This window comes from Plodia interpunctella, chromosome 12 (genome assembly GCF_027563975.2).
Source record: "Plodia interpunctella isolate USDA-ARS_2022_Savannah chromosome 12, ilPloInte3.2, whole genome shotgun sequence".
Lineage (NCBI taxonomy): Eukaryota > Metazoa > Arthropoda > Insecta > Lepidoptera > Pyralidae > Plodia > Plodia interpunctella.
Window position 1 is genome coordinate 820,087 of NC_071305.1, and position 22,641 is coordinate 842,727.

General features: G+C 33.7%; 1 protein-coding gene across 2 annotated transcripts in view; it reads right to left on the bottom strand.

The window, feature by feature from the left end:
* LOC128674166 (uncharacterized) overlaps positions 1–22,641 on the bottom strand; it is a 67,565-nt gene that overhangs the window by 26,897 nt on the left and 18,027 nt on the right. Inside the window, exons 1-2 of one of the 2 annotated variants that reach the window (XM_053752547.2) lie at positions 14,407–14,672; positions 7,451–8,281 (exon numbers count right to left, since the gene is read on the bottom strand). The exons of the other annotated variant lie outside the window; for it this stretch is intronic. Coding sequence (XP_053608522.1) covers positions 7,451–8,234 — 784 coding nt within the window. The 5' untranslated portion in view covers positions 8,235–8,281; positions 14,407–14,672. Of the gene's footprint in view, positions 1–7,450; positions 8,282–14,406; positions 14,673–22,641 lie in introns of those variants that run through there. 2 annotated transcript variants of the gene reach the window in all.

A 22,641-nucleotide genomic window follows, 5' to 3' on the forward strand; every position in this document is an offset into this window, starting at 1 on the left:
ATGAGTGCTTTTATTTACCGCAATGAAAAACCAGCAACGTATATACCGAAGTTTTGAAAACTATTGGCGACAGTGCGGAGTTTGTATAGGAAAATGTATCAGAACTGGCAGCATTCAACGTAAAAGAAAATTCTCTATTCTCAGTTAAAATGTTGATATTAGCTAAAAATTTCTATAATTTCATTTCATAATGTATATGTTACGGCTAAACCAGAATTTCGGAACCTATACTGGGTTTTACCTCATTGGCTATGTTCTAGACAGAAAATAGACCTAAAGTATACTCAAAATAGCTTATTAAATATTCAATATATTATGATAACAATCATTATCTAATCGGAAATTATGAAAGGAAATTATTCGCTTATGTGGATCGTTGCACAATTCGTTTTCAGACTTATCGAGTGGATTGGCAAATCCAGTGGCAATAACTTAATAATAATAGTGCTGAATAACTCGCTTCCGGTGAAGAAAACATCGCGAGGAAACCTGCAAACTGTTTGATCATTAACTTGTGTGCGAAATGGAGAAGGCAATGGCAAACCACTCCATTAATAATGCCAAGAAAGTGGTTGTGTGTTTTTTATTCGACGTAATGATCACGACCCTCAGCTATGAGAAAATGACTATGAAGACAGGTCTCTTATAACTCCATCATATGTAATAAATTTATATAAATCACACCAAACCAATTTACATTCGAATCAGGTATGTTAAAATAATTTAAGAAAAGAGATATATAAGAATTTCGTAACTATTATAAAATTAAACATTATATTAGAAGGCCTATCACGAAACATACAAATACGTAGCAAGTTATTAAGTCCGCATGTACGTAACAAGTTTATTTGTTAGACAAATTAAAAAGACCCCGACTTTCAATATCCACTTCGCTACAACTTTTGAACGGCTGAATCTATTTCATAAACATGGCTAAGAACACTCGGGATAAAATTATCTATGACACAAAAAAACTGCCACAGATAGACATGTTAAACTTATAACACCTGTCTTTTTGCGTCGGGGTTTAAAAAAGAGACAACTAGTGTTTTAAGTTTCATGTTAGCCCCCTAGTTCACTCGCCTATTGTAAAGTATTAAAAAACGTTGCACAAGATGGAAGACAATAGGAAAAGTGTAATTTAACGTTATTTATTACCACTTCCCGTGCTCGTAATTTTCCCGAGACAAATGAATTGGTTCCCAACATTTTGGTACCTTTTACGATAGTACTTATAAGATGGCTTGCATACATTAAGCAGTCGTAGAATACGTATTATTTATGTATAAAAATAGGTACCAAAGATTTATTTAATTTTATTACACAAATGTCTAATAGTCGGATGTCAAATCGGATGCTTTTTCTACCGATACGTGATAAAGAGAGATAAGAATTTTTTTAGGGTGAGTGGAAATGAATGGAACAAAATAATAATAATTAAAGATTATCAAAAAAAGAGAGAAAAAATCATCTACATATATTACAAATAGAATTCTAATGTGTTGTACTCGTAGAAAAATCATTGTGGTTCGCATATGTGACACCACATTTTTTCTTAAGACAGTCTAGCGATTTGATTATAGCCAAATAGGTATTTAGAAGGATCATGAACTTATCTCGACTTGCATTAGGAAACTGGAGTAATAACCTTTTACTAATATAGGGTAAAAACTAATTTAGGTTTTAAGGTCTGAAACTTATAAGCTGGTTGTTCGCCGCGAACTTAGACCCCGCGAACACAATAAATTGTTGATGAGTTATGTTGCCTAACGAACTTAAAAATCCTATTGACAGATCGTATGAATTACACTATTTTTGGCACAAGTTGATTTGTAGACATAGCTCGGTCAATAAAATATTAGACATTTAAGAGTAACTTCTTGTTGTGACCAAAACCTGTAGCTGACCACATGTGGGCGTCCTTCGCCTCTCGCGTCAGATATTTGACCTAAATCAGGATGCATTGGTGCGTACACGATGATAACTCACAATGCATAGCGAATGTTACACGCAACCATCATTCATGAAATGCGTCTCCATTTTTGGCATATACACGAACAATACTCATACACGAATATTATAAAATGTTATTGGTCTCTCCTTCTGGACAATTGAGAAACTATAGGAGTTTTGTTATACTGCAACACAGGTTACGCCTTCATCGGAAACGGTATTATTAAAAGCGTACCAAAATTTATATTTCCTTTAAAAATATATATTATCACTTTTTTACTTTAATTAGTAAATGGCCACGTATATTATGGTATAAAAGCTCTTTTCAGCTCAGGCTTTTCCTGCGTAAATTTTTCCGGGATGAAATGTAACCTGTGTCCTTCTCCATACTTCAGATAGATAAAGCGTGAAAAGGTGACAAACATACAAATAAACTCACTTTCGCATTTATAATATTAAATAGGATTTAACAAAATATTTGATTTAAAAAGTCATTTCAGTTACAGGAAAACCGATGCTTTAAATAGGACTCCCCTGAGGGTTCAAGACTCCAACATCAACGGTAGCAAGTGGCCTGCATCCAACATAAATACACTAAAATATAATACAAAACGTTTTTAGTGATGTGTGGTTCCGCCTTAGAATACGACAACTCTATTTTCTCTCTGGATATCATACGAGGCGACTAAATGACACTATTATAGCTTTGGCAGCTGGCCGCTTCGACAGCATTTGCAGGGAGGGTTGAAGTCATGCAGGCGGTTGCTTGTCAAAATTATATATTTTTTGGTATATACTAAAAGTTTACTTGAAAAAAAAAACTTCATAGTAAAATTGTTAATACTAGATACAAAACAAAATAATCCTATAGTTTTTGTATATGCTTTTCTAAAATTTGTCAAATATTATAAAATTTACATGGTGTTAGATGTACGAATCTCGATAAGTGAGCATAAAAATAATGATTTCATGAAATACTTTTCGCACAATGCACAAATGGTGCTATTACTGTAGATAATTGTCTATTGTTCTGCTTCTACAGGTTGGACTAGATACTGGCAGGCTATTAAAAAATGTATTTATTGTTGAAAAAAAAACTAGGTCCACTTTTTCATTACACAACTTTGGGTCAATTAATTATTTGAGTACTGTAAATACTTGTAAAAGTGTAAAAGGTTTTCTATTCGACTGATAGTTTTATAATTTACTAGAGACCCGTCCCGGCTTCGCTCGGGTAAAATATGATAAATTATGCACCCAAACCTTCCTCAGGAATCACAATATCTATTGGTAAAAACCGCATGAAAATCCAGTGCAGTAGTTGAGTTTATCGCGAACAGACAGATAGACTATAGATAGATAGATTTTGTTTTATAATATGTATAAGTATAAGGATTTATGTACACAAAAATTTTAATATTTTTTTACATTTTACTACAATTAAAATAAATTAAATAGAATTTATGAATAGAAAAGTTTTATAATTGAATAGAATTCGTTGAAAATCAATAATTTTTTTGGGGAAAAGTTCAAATAGCGTACTCTACTAGGTTTAGGGACGTCGTAATCTGGAATGCAACTATGAGCATGCTCAGAACACTGAGAGCAAAACAAAACTAAAAATATTTATAAAATATCACAGTGATTATAACATAGGGTATAAATATATTTTTTTAATAAATCATCCCTATTACTCCATCCCTGAATATCCCGCATAAATCTGTCTACCTCCCTCACGACCCAATTGCTATGCCTGACAAACAATTTAGTACTTGTACCTAAGTATAATACCTAAGACTCTAACTTATTTACAACACTAGAAATACATCTTTAGGCCAATAAAACGAAACAAGAAAGGTCAAGTAAGAATGTCATTAGAAACTGAATCGTAATACATAAGAATATAGTCTAGAATTGAATATTCTTATGGAAGGGCGGAAGGACTTTGCAGGTGTAGGACTGTCAGACGTTTTTTGTTTATAACATCTGTTTGTAACAAGGCAACTTTTATAAGCTTCTTTAATCTATTATATATTTATTTATTGTTCTATAACAACAACATTTACGCTTGTCTGTATGTTTATATATTTCTCCTATATCTATTTTGTTTTAATATTTTATTTTTTGGCAATTTATTTAATACTGTTAAGTTTACTGCACTCTCTTAGTGCGCTTGTGTCTCTTTCCATCCAAAGGTTGGCTGGAAGAAATTGCATTAGCGATAAGTCCGCCTTTGCACTCATTATGTTTGAATATCTTGTTGTAACTTATAACTCCTTGTGAATGGTGCAATAAAGAGTTTATCTATCTATCTTGCTCCGATAATTTTAAAATCATATTTTGAAATATTAATCATAGTTACAAAAATTATGCATTAAATAATAATAAAAGTATTTACAACATAAAATTTTAGTTTTACAAATATATCCGTCGTAATGGTTAAAAAAAGCGTAAGGTGAAAAAAATAGTTAATCGATATTCGAAAACTGTTTTAAAATAATAATCTTGGACTTAATTGTGAATTTAGAATAAGTATAACAAAAATGGGATAAAAACACTACAATAATATTGTATTTGTGTACAACTGTTTTGATTTAGGAATTAAGTAGCCTTTATTGACAACTAGCCGCGTCTCGGGGCCTCGCTCCCGTGGGAATTTCAGGATAAAAAGTACCCTATATGTTATCACACTATTATATTCTACCCGTGTATCACTGACGACCTGACTGACTGTTTGATGACCTCGGTGGCGCCGTGGTAAAGTGATTGCCTTTGAAGCGAGAGGTCCCGGGTTCGATCCCCGGTCGGGTCATAATGGAAAATGATCTTTTTCTGATTGGCCCGGGTCTTGGATGTTTATCTATATATGTATTTGTTATAAAATATAGTATCGTTGAGTCAGTATCCCGTAACACAAGTCTCGAACTTACTTTGGGGCTAGCTCGATCTGTGTGATTTGTTCTAATATATTTATTTATTTATTTATCAATTTTCGTAACATTTGTAGTATCATCTACATCCAGTGGGTTTGCGTGAAAGAGTAACAAATATACACACATACATCGTCATAAACTTTCGCATTTATAATGTTAGTACGAATTATATATTCATGTTAATTGAATCTTCAGCGTAGTCTTGAGTATTCTAAATGGTATTTTTATTATTTAAAACAATCACTCATTATCTTGGACCAATATAAAGCATGTAGGTATAAAATTCCATTGTTTTGTCTATGGACAATTCGTTTCATACCACTGGGTTTTATGTAATGTATAATATTATTAATTGTGTTTCAGTAAATCATAATAATTTTCATTCTATTTTGTAACATAATAGTTTTCTTAGGTATGTTTTGTTGTTTATCTTTAATTTATTTATAGAAGCGGTGGTGGTGTAATGGTTAAGACGCCCGCCTGTGGATCGAAAGGTCCCAGGTTCGAATCCTACTCGTGCCACATAAGTTTGTATACCAATCTGACTCATGTATGTTATCACAAACGTTTGCTTCCGGTGAAAGAAAACCTTGTATGGACCTACACAATGACCAAGACCCTCAGCCATGAGGAATACGACTATGAAAAAGATAGAATATTTCTAGGTTCTTGCACAAATTATATATAACCAGAAGTTCTAGTAATAAAACATAAGAACGGTCCAATTTTTTAAATTTTTTGTTATACTTTTATATAATAGCTATTGAACAATCAGAACCTATTTTGACAAAAAACTCACATTTATTATACACTATAGCTTCTTCCGGCTTTGCTCGATTAAAAACGTAATAAATTATACACACCTAAACGGTGTGTATAATTTTTCGAGAATCACAAACCGCATGAAAATCCGTGCAAGTAGTTTTTGAGTTTACCGCGAACAGCAGACGCGGCAGCCAACTCTGTTTTATTATGTAAGGATATCCATCAAATCGAAAACTAGTACCTACTTAAACATTTTGTACCTCACAACCGTTGCGTGTACTGAGGTCAGGTTATTCACAAGTAAACCTCACCGCTAGATGATAAGTAAAAAAATACCCGGTAACCATTAAACATTCTGTAATTACAGAATGATTTATAATTACAGTATGTATAATGATTTCGATTCAAATTGAAAAAAGTTTAAAGAAGCGCCTTAAATATCTGTATCTGAGCTTATATAGTTGAAGTCTTCGAAGTAGTTTCTGTTTTCATGACAATCTATCATTATGATAAGCTTATCATAATGATCATTATCATCATCATAATATCAAGCTTGATCTGATGATGCGCCCAGGATCGGCTTCCAACGAGGGAACTCCTCAAGGTTAATGCGCGGACATGAATTTTCTAGTCACGCTTTGAATGCAATAAGATATGTTAGACGACAATAAAAACTCGTGGAAAAAATTACATTTAAAAAAAAAAAAATCTTATTAGTTACGTGAAGTATTGTACCTTTGATATTTATCATAAATGTAGAAAATGACACAACCAAAAGCTATACAAAGTAATATTGAAAAGTTACTGCTTCTTTATATTCTTTTGATGCAAATGTGCAATTTGCTGACTTGAATAAATCATGTTGTGGAAATCCGACAAGGACATTGATGGATTACCACAACATACGGGAGATATCGCGAAATGTGCATCTCAAAATGTCAGCAAACTGGTATATTAAGCCTTTTTTTATGTCTGCCTTTAAATATAACAAGATCCCAATTATTTGCATGAGACCAAGAGAGAGAGATTTGGTGGAATAACTACAAATATAGTCAGGAATTTAACCTTAAAATTTTAGATTTTTATGTTATAGCCGTGAAAGATAAAAAACTTATATTATTGTCACTAGACAGTGGGATTAATTAATATAAGTTTTTTATAGTTATTATTTCCCTATCTTGCACCTTGCATTTAATAAAACCTTCTCCAAGTGTCCAAAAGGTAGTCCTTAGCATCAGGTAAGTTGAGCCTAATTTATCATCAAACGTTTATTTGAGTGACATAAATAACTAAAACAAAGATTGTTGCAGAACTTAATAAACTCAAACTTGTACTTATTTACATATAAGGAAAATATAGCCACTTACTTATGTAATCGGTAATAAAAATTCAAAGATAGTAAGTAAGCTGAAACAAGTTTGGTCTCATACCAAAGATCAATTTTGCGTTCTGTCACGCAAGCAGACTTCTCAAAAGGTTTGCTAACAAAGAAACAGCAAGGACGTACATACCGGATCCAAATCACTATGAACCACTTGATGAAATAACCGTTATGGACACAATACTCGAGTCATCGGCACCTTAAGACACACGAGCTTTCGACTTTCGCCCATTCACACGACACAAGTATTAAGACATTAAAACGATAAGGAATCCCATGTAGCTCCAAGTTTTAGCTATCGCCGAAATCACACGTGAACGCGACGATAACAATAATAAAGATTTTCACACAGCAAGAACGCACTAATTAGAAGCGTTCAGAAAAGGAATTATTTCGAATTTGACAACAAGACATTCACCTCTTGGCGGAGCGGCGCGCGCACTGGCAGGCAAGCGGCTCGCAGCAGAACCCGTTTCGTAGAAAAAAACACCTCTTCCCGCGTCCACCGACGATGTGGCGACCCTTTGCATATTTCCCTGGTCGCTATTTATCATTGCGCCCGCATTATCCACGGGGAACTGCAAGATATTTTCTTGTAGCTTCTCTGGGACTAGTTGTGTGTCGCCAAGTTGATTGTCCGCTCGGCGCGCGTCGACGGCCTTCGTCGCAACGGCCATGTTTGCAATAGGCAGGTTTTGGCGCGAAACTAACTTGCTACGATCTTGTTGGCTCAATGAGACAGTATTTACTTGCGGTACAGCGTTATGATTTCTCAATATTGGCAACCTTCCATAAATAGGTGCGTTACTATATTTCTGTGTGCTATCAACAATACGTGGTTCCGTTGGATTAGAATTTGCAAAGGCGTTGACTTTTAAAATTTCGTTTGCTTGTTGGAATAATTTCTTTTGAATTTGCTCTATTTCACCTTTAGAAGCTCTTGAATTTTCGGATAGGTCTGCTATCAGTTTTGTGACGTTGAATTCAGCCATTTTGTTTTGTTGAATGTCTGTATTTTGCGAAGTAATTGGATGGTTTATTACATTTGAACTGTTTTTGGTTTCAGTAGATTTCTTTATTATTTGGACTTTCATGTCTTTCGCCAAAGTACCAATAACAGCTGGAAGCTCATTGGCGGATCCAGGTATGTTGGCGTCTTTATTTTTGCCTTTTTTTATTTTCCTTACAGTCCTGCTTGCCATTACATTGTTACGGCCACTTTAAGTATGATTGCGTCCATTTAAAACCCCTGTAATTTTGTTATTGAGTTAAAGTTTAAAGTGCGATTAAAGAAATTGCTTGGCGCTAACCAGACACCGCGAATGGCGGTCTAAACATTTTCTTTAAATATATATCTTTTTCGTAAGAGAAGCAATGGTTGTTGCAAATGAATTTAATTCTTAGAAAATAATTATATACTCCTATCTCTGAAGCTTGTAAACATCTTATTTATAGGAATAAAATTGAAAAATACTGTTAACACAATATTGCAAAAATATTTCGTCAACATACAAAACTAAATTTAAAACGATATCCCTACAAATATTTTTTAACAAGAATTTAATATCACATTTAACAAATAAAGAGAAAATATGAACAGGCATGTGGGAACAGGACCAGCTTATCAGTTCATTCTATCAAAAGATTATTATTAGTATTATGACATACAATATGAACTACTTCATCAGTTAGATGTTGTCAACAAAAGTAATATAACTGATAACAAATGCACTGATTGTTTCTTGTGTATCCCACGTTACTGCAGCCCGTATTACATCAACGTCAATAATGCCACATACAAATCATACTTATCATATTAAAATTTAAAAAATCCTCTAATAAACGCCTTTAGATAGATTTAATACTCAAATAAGAGAAAAAACTTTACAATCAAATCCAATCATTGGTAGTAATGAAAAAAATCTCAAAGGTATTAAATGTATCGTTAAACTTTTTTCTTTATCACGTGAAGGTTTAACTGCAAATTGCTCATTTACTTTTAAATCTTTAAACGATAAACTAGAATCTTACATTCGTAAAGATTTCCAAATTCTATGCAGAAACCAAATTGATTTTATTAAAAGTTTGTTAGTCTCTTAATTTATTAGTTTGGTAAACCTGGAGGTAGATGGATTGCGTCAATGAAAGGAAAGACAAGAGCTAATGGAAGTTAACCCACTGTATCGACCACACGTGAGCAGAAAAAGGGTCAAGAAGATGTATATAATAAAATAATAATATTTCTTCACAGTTATAATGTTTTCATAAAATCAAAAATACGAAACATTATTTTAGCGATATATATCAACTTCTACCTGTCTTATTGATTATATTTTGTGACAATGTGTAGGTGTTTTAACGCCAGCACATAAAACATGATACAGCAGTAAAGTACATTGAACGCGGAAATAATTCTAAAATTATAAATGCACTACTAGTTTAAGTAATAACTTGTGCTTTATTTGACAGTCACGACACTAAATATGATCGAATTTCACGCACCCACTTTAAATTAATGACGCATTAAAGCTTTTGATAAGGCGTAGCACATTCGTTTCGTAGAAGCACTTTCGTAGACATATTTTATTAAATAATAAATAAATATATTAGAACAGACAGATTGAGCTAGCCCCAAAGTAAGTTAGAGACTTGTGTTATGGGATACTAACTCAACCATACTATATTTTATAACAAATACATATATAGATAAACATCCAAGACCCGGGTCAATCAGAAAAAGATCATTTTCCATCGTGACCCGACCGGGGATCGAACCCGGGATCTCTCAGTTCAGTGGCAAGAACTTTACCACTGCGCCACCGAGGTCGTCAAAAATTCGTCGTCGTCGTTATTAAAACTGAGAAATTTATTTTTATTAATTTGACTCACTTTCCTTTATATGTGTTGCATCGCTTGTAAACCAAAATAAAATGCTTATAAAGCAGATACGACGTGAAATATAACTTCAAGGTAATATATAATAACTCATATTATTTTGATAATATTTTTTTAAATTTAATGACAATACATTTACTACATCTATGGGCCTAATCTATATAAATTGAAATGTTAAATGAAGTTTATAATTATAATACTTGTGAATTCATAAATTGTTTGGCATGCTATGTATCTTTGTTCTTTGAGAATAAACAACTTTAAATAAATTCCAGATTTTGTCAATGTCAGCGCTCGAAAAAATGAGTCACTATCTCCAACCATATTTAAATCCAACCTTTTCTGGTGACATATGAAATCTCCGTTTGCATGCATTTATTGAACTTGCATTGACCAAATATAGGTTTAAAGTTATAGCCGCCGCCATTTTGGGAGTGTAATTTTTAAAATGTCAATAGCCGTAGGTTGGACAACAACGCAACAACAATTTTATTATATTTGAAGTCGACGGCCTAAATTTTTATTTTAAAAAGAAGTACTTATTTATAGTGAATAACAAAATGCTCTTCAAGGATGGGAGAATACATTCTGCGCCGTTTCCAGACGAATAAAAGGTACAACTACTAAAAATGTTTGCCTAATAGGTAGGTACTAAAAATGAACGAATTGCTCCTTTAAACCTAAAAAAGAATTTCCACTAATGACCCCAAAGTTATTACTTTATCTAAGACAGTACATAAATAAACCTATTTAAAAAATATTAATAACATCTTGAAATAAACTAATTTAAATATATATATTACAACTTAAGTCCATTAAGCGCGGCATTCAGCGGCAAAGTGTCCAAAAGGCTGGCAGCATTGCCAATTAATACTGCAATGATGAGCCAATCTGGCAAAATTAATTCTCGTTATGAGATTTTATAATAAATTATGATATAACTGTATCGATCTATATAAAATCAATTTTGAATTATGCATAAAACTTTCACTCTTTGAAAACAGTTCTCAGATCTGAATGTCGTATATTTTTGATGTTTTTCGACATTCGCACACTTTCACTGGCAACTGTTACACTTATTTTAATTCGTAATTATGAAATTTCTCACTTGTATAGTTAACAAAACAATATTTTACGTGTTGGAAATTAAACTTGAAGTGTCATTATAGCGACCAATACAATGATCATTGAGAATTGAGGTTTTCTTATATATTTCTTTTATCTATGGTATTCTTCAAACTACATAAAAGATGAGAGTTCGAAGATTTAAATGTGCATTTTACATATCTCATCTCTGTTCGGTAAGTAGGTCCTTATTACCTCCAAATGGGGCTTGTAAATGACCAATTAGAGCTCTAGGGTAATAATGTAACTAGAAAAACCCTAAGGCGGTAAGTAATAAAAAAAAACGCTTCACTCTTTCAAACAATTCGCGTACATAAATAATATCTCGGGCAGCAATTGATGCCTTACAGCCCTTGGCTACTAATCTACTATTGTTTTCATTGAAAAGCATAAATATACGTACTATAATATATTAATTAAACGACTGTGGCTTTTTTATTGGGTGTTTAATGATTTTAATTGAAGTACTATAATAAACAATGGTAAAATGAAATCTCAACCATGTCTGTATATCAATCTGTTAGTGGATAATATTGTGAAGGTTTTGCTGTACACACACACACGTACACTATTTTCGCGGCTGGTACCACGGGCAAAAGCTAGTCACCTATTAGATTTTGCAACATTGATACATTATTATCATGTAATACATTTAAATGCTATTTAATGCGACAAATAATAATGTTATCGACACTTAAACTTTACTGCTGATTCGAGCTTGAAAGTGAAATCTAATATGATTTCGTATAGCGCTCTTGATATTTTACGTGTATATAGAATGTCCAAATACTGGTACGGGCATATTTTAAGAAGAGATGAAAATCACGTCACTCAAAGGGTATTAAATATGGAAGTAAAGGTTTCTAGGAATAGAGGAAGACCTAAGAAGAAATGGATGGGGTGTGTCAAGGTTAGTATGAACAGGAAAGGAGTATCAATGGATATGGCAAATGACAGAACAAAATGGAAGGAACTTACATACTGTGCCGACCCCACACGAGTGGGATAAGGTCAAGAAGAAGAAGATAGAAAAAAAATATATCAATTTAGCCAGCGTAGCCTAGTGTTGCCGCTCGATGATAACTATCGATTTCAATTAACTATCGATAGTTTGAGAAAAAGCAATAGTATCGATAGCACATCTAATATCCCAGAGATATTTGGATATGCTGTCGACACTACCGATAGCATTGCTCTGGGATATTAGATATGCTATCGATTATATATTTGGTCAATGAAAGTTCAATAAATGCATGCAAACGGAGATTTCATATGTCACCAGAAATGGTTGGATTTAAATATGGTTTGAGATAGTGACTCATTTTTTGACAAAATCTGGAATTTATTTAAAGTTGTTTATTCTCAAAGAACAAAGATACATAGCATGCCAAACAATTTATGAATTCACAAGTATTATAATTATAAACTTCATTTAACATTTCAATTTATATAGATTAGGCCCATAGATGTAGTAAATGTATTGTCATTAAATTTCAAAAAATATTATCAAAATAATATGAGGCTACCTTGAAGTTATATATCAGGGCAATACAATCTATACTATTGCTCTTTATTAATAGTATTTCTCCAAAATAGCTATCGATAATCCTATCGATAGTATGGCCTTTTTCGATTGAAACTATCGATTGTAAAACTATCGATGGTTCGGCAACACTAACGTAGCCCCAGCGACTGCCTTGTCATTAGCCTCATACAGGTCTGTGAAGCAGGACAGGGACAGTTTGGACAAGACAAGAGATGAGCTATGGATTGATCCGCTCCACAGTCACACATAGCATTTCGAGAAGCTCCATTTAACTCTCGTTTTCTCGGCATCTCTCAACATTACCCGTCTATAAACTAAAACCAAAACAAGCAAACAGTTTTGTGATTCTTAACTTACAGAATAAAATCTAATTGACGAAATAAACTATTGCTTAAAACTATTATACATACAAAAACTAGTATTTCATTGAATTGTTAATTATCTTGTAAGTCTAACGCTATCCGGTAAAGTACTTTGCCCAATTAAACGGTTTCTTATTTAACCCATTGTTTAACCCATTGTCTCGAATCAGCGGTGTGTGGTTCCGCTAACACATTTCTAAGTTTGGCCATTGACTTGAAGCAACGCAGACATGCTATTTCGCACCAGTATCAATTAATATTTAAGTTTATGTTTAGTCGCCTTAATTCTAATGAGGAAATATTATTTTCCTTATGTTAAAAAAGTTGCAGGTTACCTTAACTTTAATTTATATTTTTACTTTGTTTTAAAAGTTAACGTAAATATTATACTATATGCTTTATATAATATGCACGTTAGAATGCGTTAGACATTAAAATAAATACGGTATAATTATCTAAACAAACTCTCAGAAGCACCCAGTTTAAAGCGGATTCATCAAAATGTAAATATTGAATCTAGGTATAGTAAATGGGAACATTTATAAATTTTCAATTCTCTAACAGTAATCGCCAAAGCGAAAAGTATGAAGTCTGCTCAACCTTAAATTATGATGTCATCGAGATAAAAAAATTGTTTGGTAAAAAATGAGACAGTTCGGTTTGAGGGTGCTACTTATAACAAATTTTTGTATGGATCATTTGTTGTCTCGAAGGTTCTAAAACCTTGTGGTACAACTTACATGATTGGTGTCATAATTAGTATAAGGTACGCACATATATTTCTTTTATCTATGGTACACACTATTTGTGCATAAAATTTACAAACTTACACGTGATTCGAGCTTATTATGTCCGTTTGACAGATTATTAGGTGATCCGTGAGCGAAAAAACTTATGCGATTTGGATTATTTGAAAGGTGTTCGAAGTGTTTCATATATTTAGTTTTATTTTGATATATTTACATTTTCAGATTTTTTGTTTTTACCTGTATTGCAAATTTCATATCAATACCTTTATACGTTCTTGACAAAAACGATCTTGACAAATGGATATCGACTTAAGGTTCCTTTTTTACTTTTTTTTTTGCTACGAAACCCTAAAAATTTATGAAAATGTGGCTAAAGAGAAAAAGTCATTGAATTTATTGTAATAATAAAGTCACGTCGCCTTGTGGTTAGAAGTGTGGTCACAGTTATTGTTACCTAATAAATATAGATAATTGTGAGAATTCACAGATAAAATATTAAGAAGATTAACTTTTCACAACAGTATTGAGAAATTGAAAATAAAAATTGCAACAACCATTGTTAAGTCTTTATAACATAAATTATTTTGTTTATTATATAAATTGGAAATGTAAAAAATTAACAAAGTTTAAAAATGCTTCTGGCAGATAACCTGATTCTTTAAAAGTGTAATAAAAGTTTAAAATCACGATGATAAACCAAGATTCATGTCATCAAAACAGTTTCACAAACACGGTCACATTTCGGCACACTTAAAATTAAAACTTTAAAAACTGGGTTGCCAGGTAAAATACGCAAAAAACACGTGCCATTTTTGCATTTAAAAAAGAACAAGTCATTGTCACAAGAGCACTTTTAGCCGCGAATTCCAATTTTGAAATAATAAATTTGGCGCGTTGGAACCTTTTTAAAAATTCGAACTATAGGGCAAGAGAGTAAAGCACATAGAGCCCCAACCGCACGAAATAAACTGAACGCCTGCCGTTGCGTACATTGGGCCGTAGAGATTCGCTTTCGGATCCTCAAGAAATGACGTAGAGCTGTGAAAAAACAGATGCGGCCTTGTTTGATGAAGCATTGTTTGGTTAACGTGTTTATGTTTGTCTTTTTCTTTGCCTTTGTTCACTAAGGTATTTTTATGACATAATAATGTGGCTTTTACATATTTAAATTTTACTTGCAGATATATTTTTAGCATAAATATTTGGTGAATAAAGTAATGGAAAGGTCAGTCAACTTCGACAGATAAATAAGGAAGATTGTTTGAAAGTTTTGTTATCTTAATCTCTCAATTACTTTTGTGTTACAAGATAAGATCATGAAGCTTTCGCGGTGATATGACAAGTCCGCAATAAGAACGGTTTAATTTTAAATCGACTACCGTGAAAAAATATAAGTATGGAAAAATGCAGCAGTAAGTACTGCAGGTTTTTTGATACAAAATTTATTACCTAGTTTTACTCGGAATAAGTGGCAATAGCAATTCATTTTGATTAAGAATCTTTGAGAAAACCCGTGTAGAATATTAAGGTTAATAAATATCGAAACATGGACTGTATAACTTGATCTTTCAGTAGGAGATAGAATAGGAGAATTGACCGTTATGGCTTTCTAGTATCGCGTTACATCATCATTAGACTACGGCATCGAATATCTACCGGAATGGTACATACATTGGGGACACATAGAATAGAGAAGGATGGCGTTCAATATGAGGTTAATGGTTCCTGATCAGCGGGTAGACAAAAGCCGTAATGATGACAAAGAACGACGTCATAGCGTGCTGTTCTGCGCCTGCGTAAGCGATAAGCCATAGCAGCATTCCCATCGAGGGACAACGTCAGGTAGACAAACGGTTGTGAAATCACAGTTAAATCTTCAAAATTTTAAGTTTTGTTTTTTTGCGCTGGCTCACAGCCCCGAATGTAACAGGGTACACGTGAGGATAAGAGAGAGAGGGAGTGAGAGAGACGATGAAGGATCTTCCTGTCCTGTCTATCCTATGCCTAGGTCTACTGTGCAGTACCGTCGGTCACACGTCGGTGCTTGCTCTAATGTGTCTGGCTCCGCTGGTCACAGGGAAACAACCTGAACTATATGGAAATTGAATGGTATTAAAAAAAAACTAGAAAAATTATTACTTATTTTTAAGATATTGACGAATAAATTGAAGGAGGCTTCTAATTGAGAAGAAGAACCTGCAAAAGCGGTATTGATGATGGAGCTACAGCTCCGTATTAAAGATATCCTCATAAAATTATTTTTGTCGTAATTAATCTATCATGATAGCAAATTGTAATTAATTTTAGTAAAAGCATTACTTGAATTACAATTAAATGTACTAAGAAACATTTTAGAGTTTTATCATCATCATCATTCATCTAAACGTCAGCGTGCAAAATCAACATAAAATTTGACGGTGTAACTCATCCTAAATTATTGAAGTCTGTTTCTATGTATATTAGAAATACATTTGAACTGCAAAATTGCTTAATGTCATAGGACATTCCCGTCATCATTGTACACCGTTCGAGATAAATATTTTTTTAATTAAGAAAAAGATGATTTAGGTAATTTGTTACAGAATAGTCAATCATTACTTATGTATTTAGAAAGAGTTATATCCTAACCTGTTAATTTGATACAATTATCCCAATCAACGTTATCTAATACCACATAACAATAACATAACGATAAAACTGGAGGTACGGAAGTTACAGACCACTGCCTGTTCCAATCCAACGCTACCAACCAGGCATTCATGATATAGCAGTCATAGTGTACTTCCTGATCTAATAACAAACTACAAATCCCAATAATAAATCTATCAAAATTAACTCTCATACGAGCTTGAAAAATGTCTGCTACTAGACTGACACTATTGTCGACTTTTCCATTGATAGTCAAACATTAGTGACCCGTATATTTTTCATTAATAATCTGATAATAATATGAAGGTTCGCCGGTTTCTTCCTAAGACGTTAAGCTTCAGAGCCCAGAGCCCACTTTCCAACTTTACTTCTAATCTTCACACGGTTTTTAGCATCCTTAGCTGTCAGACCATTGGTTCGGCACGCGTGTCATCTTTGACAAAATCAAGCCAACACTTTTTGTGTGAAAATACGTGAAAGAACACAGTTAAGCTGCACAGCAAAGCATCACAATTATCGGAAAGTGATAGCATTATTTCGGATAAAGAAAATAATACCTCCGACACTCCGACGTCGTACGGTTGAGGAAAAACCAGGAAGACGTTCATATGAGAGAGCAGATGAAGAATAGTTAATACTTGTTTACCAGGACAGATAACATTGGCATAAATGGAAGAAGAGACATCTTGACTCACTGCTGAGGGCTGTAGCTGATAATGATGCTTAGTTAATACTTAGTTGCTAAAATGGGGTTTAGAGTCTTGGAGAACATGTACAGTTTCCAGTGCTGTGTGCACTGAAGTGAAGAAAGTTATTCCGCAATAACTACAAATATGAGACTTGTGTATGAAATTTGAAGAGGCATCGAAAAGATTGGCACAAATTGTAACAGAACATGTATTTTCAAGTTTTCTTTCTATTTAAATCTATAGCAGTATTCAAATCTGGAGCCTTACGGTCACTGTCTTCACCACCATATTGACCATCGTCCATATAGTTATCAAGTAATAGCAGTATATCACATGCAATTAGTATGTAACCATTGGTTACCCCACGTCAGGTTACGCCACGTCGCGCTCGGCGGCGCGTAGAGAACTGCTTCGAGACTTCGTATGTCCAGATATTTGATAAACGGAGTAATTATAATTTTACGTAGTGCGCATACGCGTGATCAGGTGTCAGAGGGCCCGCTTATAGTTGGTTTAAATCGTATCTAGAAAACCGATGTCAATACGTGGAAATTAAAAATACCAACTTTGCTACAGGGAAAATAGAATACATCCGATCAGGTAGAGAAGTAGCTACCAGCTCTATCCCACAGGGTAGTGTGCTGTGCTGCTTGTTGTTTCTAATCTATATAAACGACCTCCCTAAAATCATCAAAAACGAATGTATTCTTTTTGCAGATGACGTCTCTGTTTTGCTATCTTGTTCAAATACGGCAGAACTAGAAAATAATTTGAATACAACTCTAACTGACATTACAAATTGGCTAAATAATCATAATCTTGAAGTAAATTTAAATAAAACAAAAATAATACAATTCAAACCTTCACAAAAAACTGCGTTAAAAATGACATATGAATTTAATAATTCTAAATTAAAATTTGTTGACATAGCTACACTACTAGGAATAGATTTAGACACTAATATGACTTGGAAACCCCATATAAGAACATTAAAAAATAAGTTATCATCTTTTATATATGCATTAAACCACTTAAAACGTGTAACCGACTTTAAGACTTCGCTTGCAGCATACTATGCATACGCGCAATCAAGATTGTCATATGGGATAGTCATGTGGGGAAACTGCTGTGACATAAATGACATATTTGTTTTGCAAAAAAAATGTATACGAATTCTTACAAATATAGACGAAATGACATCTTGCCGGCCATACTTTAAAAAACATAAAATATTAACGCTGACATCTATTTACATTTTAGAAATCTGCAAATTTGTACGGAAACACAGTGAATTATATACTAATAGGGATAATCACAACAGAAGAAACAATCGGTATTTAAATAAATTATTAATTCCACTTACTAATATGGCATTAATTGGATCTAGTCCTCATCATATGGCAATAAAAATATTTAACCACATTCCAAATGAAATAAAAAATATTAAAAAACCACACACATTTACTAACCATCTCAGGGTTTTTCTTTTGGATAAATGCTATTACAGTATCGCAGAGTTCTTTGAAGATCAAATCGATCAGTGATACCTTCGACTCCCCTTCATTTTATTAATTTTAATCATTTTATTAATTTTAATAATTTTTAATAATTTAATAATTTTAATCATTTAATGCATGACAATTAACAATGTTAAATATTTAAGTAAATGGCATCTAGCTGCCCCAATGTTTGCTGTGCCCTTGCAGGGCGTCACCTGTACTTACTTATTATCTATGTAACACCTAACATTTCCACTTGTGACATTGCAATAAATGAACCTGAACCTGAATCACACTATATTGGCTTAATCTATAATTATCCAAACAATAGCCTCGGCAGCCGACTGGCAACAAGAGCATTCTTGAAATATGGCATTGCAATGATCGAAGAAGCCGACATTATTCAGTTTCTGTTGCATAGAAAACCTAACAGCTGGTTGTATAAACAGCAGAAACCCCAAATGAAAAACGTAAGGGTATATGAGAGAGTACAGACTGCACAATTATAAAAATCGTCCAATAAGTATTCTTGCACGAATGCATATTTTTGTTGTCTATCAATCAGTTTGCTCATCTTAGCATCAAGAGACATTGCTGCGCGTCGCGTTTAAAGTTTACATAACTCATTTTAACTACAAGTTCTAAGGCATTATGCATGATTACGGGATAAATTTAACGGTAGGTCATTTACTTTACTAATTTGCTTTTCGTTGCATTTCTATTGCTGTATTTGTCTTCTAAGGATTGTCAAGTGAAGAAAAAAAGTAGAAAAGCGGATTCTTGGCCCTGATGCTAGATGGCTGACGAAGAAACTAGATAAAAGTATAATACAAAGCATGATGTACTGACATGACCTGATGTAATTGGAGAAAATATATTTGGAAAAAGCATTCAGCATTTGCTGAAAGAAAAATAATGCTTACATTTTTGTCAAAAAACCCATAGTCACCCTACTAGGAACCTACAAGAAAATATTATCTGAATCAATCGCTCTTGTATATGGAACGTGCGAGTTTTTGTCCCTGTCATATGCTGGTGGCGAAACATACCCACTTGACAGATAGAGTATTGTGTTTATAACAATGACTGTTTGTGGTACAAACAACAGTTGTGGAAAACTAGTTCTTATTGTTATGGAAAATAGGGCAGACGTTTTCCCCTAAGTGTATATTTCAGACTGAACTGAAATTATTAAGCAGTTACCTAGGCTTTTCCGAGATTTTCACGTGTTACGTGAATTGTAAAACTTTGAAGACATTTTGATAAAGCAAATTAAATATATTTTAAGAGATTTGGGAAGTATTTATTCATATAAAAAAAATTTCAACTTAGGATGATATACAATCACTTGTTCACGGCAACACTTGCCAACTTCCAGAACAAAGATGAAGAAGAAGCGACGCAACAAATTTCACCGCAGCTTTTTCTCCAAAAACGTCAATTGACAAATGTGGGTCTTGTAAGTATGTTAAATTATGATTTATATTATAATATGAATATAACTACGTTTTTGTGGCCTAATTTTAAACGAAGCAAATATTTATTTACAGATAATAAGTACCAATTTTTGAGTTTTGGTACTTATAACTAGACGTTGCCCGGGGCTTACTGCCGTGGGAATTTTGAGAAAAAATATAGCCTATAGCAATATTGGGTAATGCACCTTTTTAGTGGAGACATAATTTTTGAAATCGGTTCAGTAGTCTCGGAGATTACCTGCCTCAAACATACAAACTCACAAACGCTTACCTCTTTATAATATCAGTATAGACTAATTTATGAGACTACATTTTATAATTACATACACTTATGTAGATTAAATATTCAAGACCCAGGTCAATCTTAAAAATATCTCCTTCCATGATCGGGGTTCGAATCCGGTACCTCTAAAGCAGTCTTCTTCTTTTTTGCGTGTCGATGGCAAATCAACGCTCCATTGGGTGCTACCTAAATATATTCTTGCCAGAATCGAGTTACTTCGATGGCTTCATCGGAAACTGCCATTAAGTCAGCCCGAGTACAGGTGTTTGGACACTCGGGACAGGCGAGGAGATGAGCACAATCGCACATGTTCTGAGACTGGTCAAGCATACCCCACCTAGCCAGATTGTCTTTGCACCGGCCCACTTGAGTGCGCAGTCTGTTTAGCGACTTCCAAGTGGGCCAGGGCTGATCATGGCCAGGCGGAAGTTCCTCTCGCAGGGCAATGAAATCGGGCACCCTATGGCGTGTCTCCCATGACTCGGAAATTACTATAAGGCAGTAATCCATCATGAGGACCAAGGACAAAGACGAGCTGGTGATACATGTTGTAAGTCAACAATATCAACTCACATCTGCATTTTTTCACCAAATCAAGCTGCAATTCATTATCAAACATCTTTACTTCAAGCCACATTGAATATAAGTAATAATGACATGTTCCTGTGCAACTGCAACACATAATGAAAGTGTACAAAATGTTACGGTTACATGCGTTGTTAATATAATTGCATGTTTGATGTAACTGGCTACACCTTGAGATGAAATTAAACTATTGGCTCTGACATATTATTTCGCTATAATGAGATGATTTGATCGATAAAATAATATCGTATGTTATTTGATAATTTAGTATGCTAAGGTGATTATAGACGTAAAAGCGTGAGATCTGATATTTCCATGATTAATTTTGAAATGTTTTTTTTGTTTTTAGTTTATTCTCTGGCTTCGCATAATTTATGTGTAACTTTCAGAAATAGATTGTCTAAATAAAAGTAAAGACTGCATCAAAATCCGTTGCGTGGATTAAAAGAAGAAAGCTTAGAATTAGACAGACGTGGAAGCAGAGTTTGTTTTATACTGTGCTAGCAGTCAGTCCCGGCTTCGCTCGCGTAAAAACACAATAAATTATACACCTAAACCTTCCTCAGGAACCACACCATCTCTTGGTGAAAACCGCATGAAAATCCGTGCATCAGTTTTTGAGTTTATCGCGAACATACAGACAGACGCATTTTTGACTTTGTTTTATAATATGTAAGAAAGGATGGAATGATTTTTATTTATTTGACATTTGCACAGTATGAACTTTCTTTCTTTTTGAAACCAGTCTGTCCGTCAGGATAAGTACCACTGCCATCACTGAAGCGTATCACGAGGGTGTCATCAGGTACCACCTGCCAGGGGTTGCAAATACCAAGGACGAGGGCATTCGGCGGAAACGATGCACCTGTGTTTACACTGGTGTGTGGGCCACTACGTAGGGGTTAAACAACGTCGCTTTTAGGCGCATCGTCATATTTAACCTCCAAAATAAAATAGACATTTAATGACGAAGGCAACTGAACAAATATTTGATATGATGCCTCTTTGAAGAATTAGCATTAACTGTGATAGAATCAGTAAATAACCAAATGAATACAAGACAAGTGTATAAAAAATAAATTACATTTTTTTTTAACACTGCTTGGAGTTAATTGTTTTGACGAAAAGTCATGAGATGAGTGAATTAATACGTTTACCTTGTTCGATATTCTATTGAGTTCAATATGGTACTTTTTGTCCTGAAATTCTCATGGGAGTAAACCTCCAAGGTTGCTGTTCTAGACATCCAAATTATTCCTAACTAATATTATAAATGCGAAAATAAGTTTGTATGTTTATCGCTTTATCAACTCAACCAATTGTCTTGATATTTTGGAGTAGTTTTGCATGTAATTTGAAGTGCGAAGAAGACATTTAATTCCGGAAAAATACCTAATTGTTCCCGTCGGATATTTACGCAGGCGAAGCAGCGGGTAAAAGCTGGTGTGCTGTAAATTATTTGTCTCGACGAAAAGTTACAAAACGCTGATCTACTAGCCACATTCTTGGAAAGTCGCCGAAGAAGGTTGAAGTCGACTGGCCAGTAATTGCGTCCCCTAGCATTTTCTAAACGGATCTCAGTCTATATTTAAGGTGAAAACAACGATATTGGCTTAACAATAGGTTGGACTATCCGGGAAAAGTTTAGAAGATAGCTGATATTTTGTCATCCGCGCAGTACTGTACTTAGAATAGAATATGATTATGATTATTTTTAAAACTTAGCTTAGTTTCTTATTACTTAGCCTA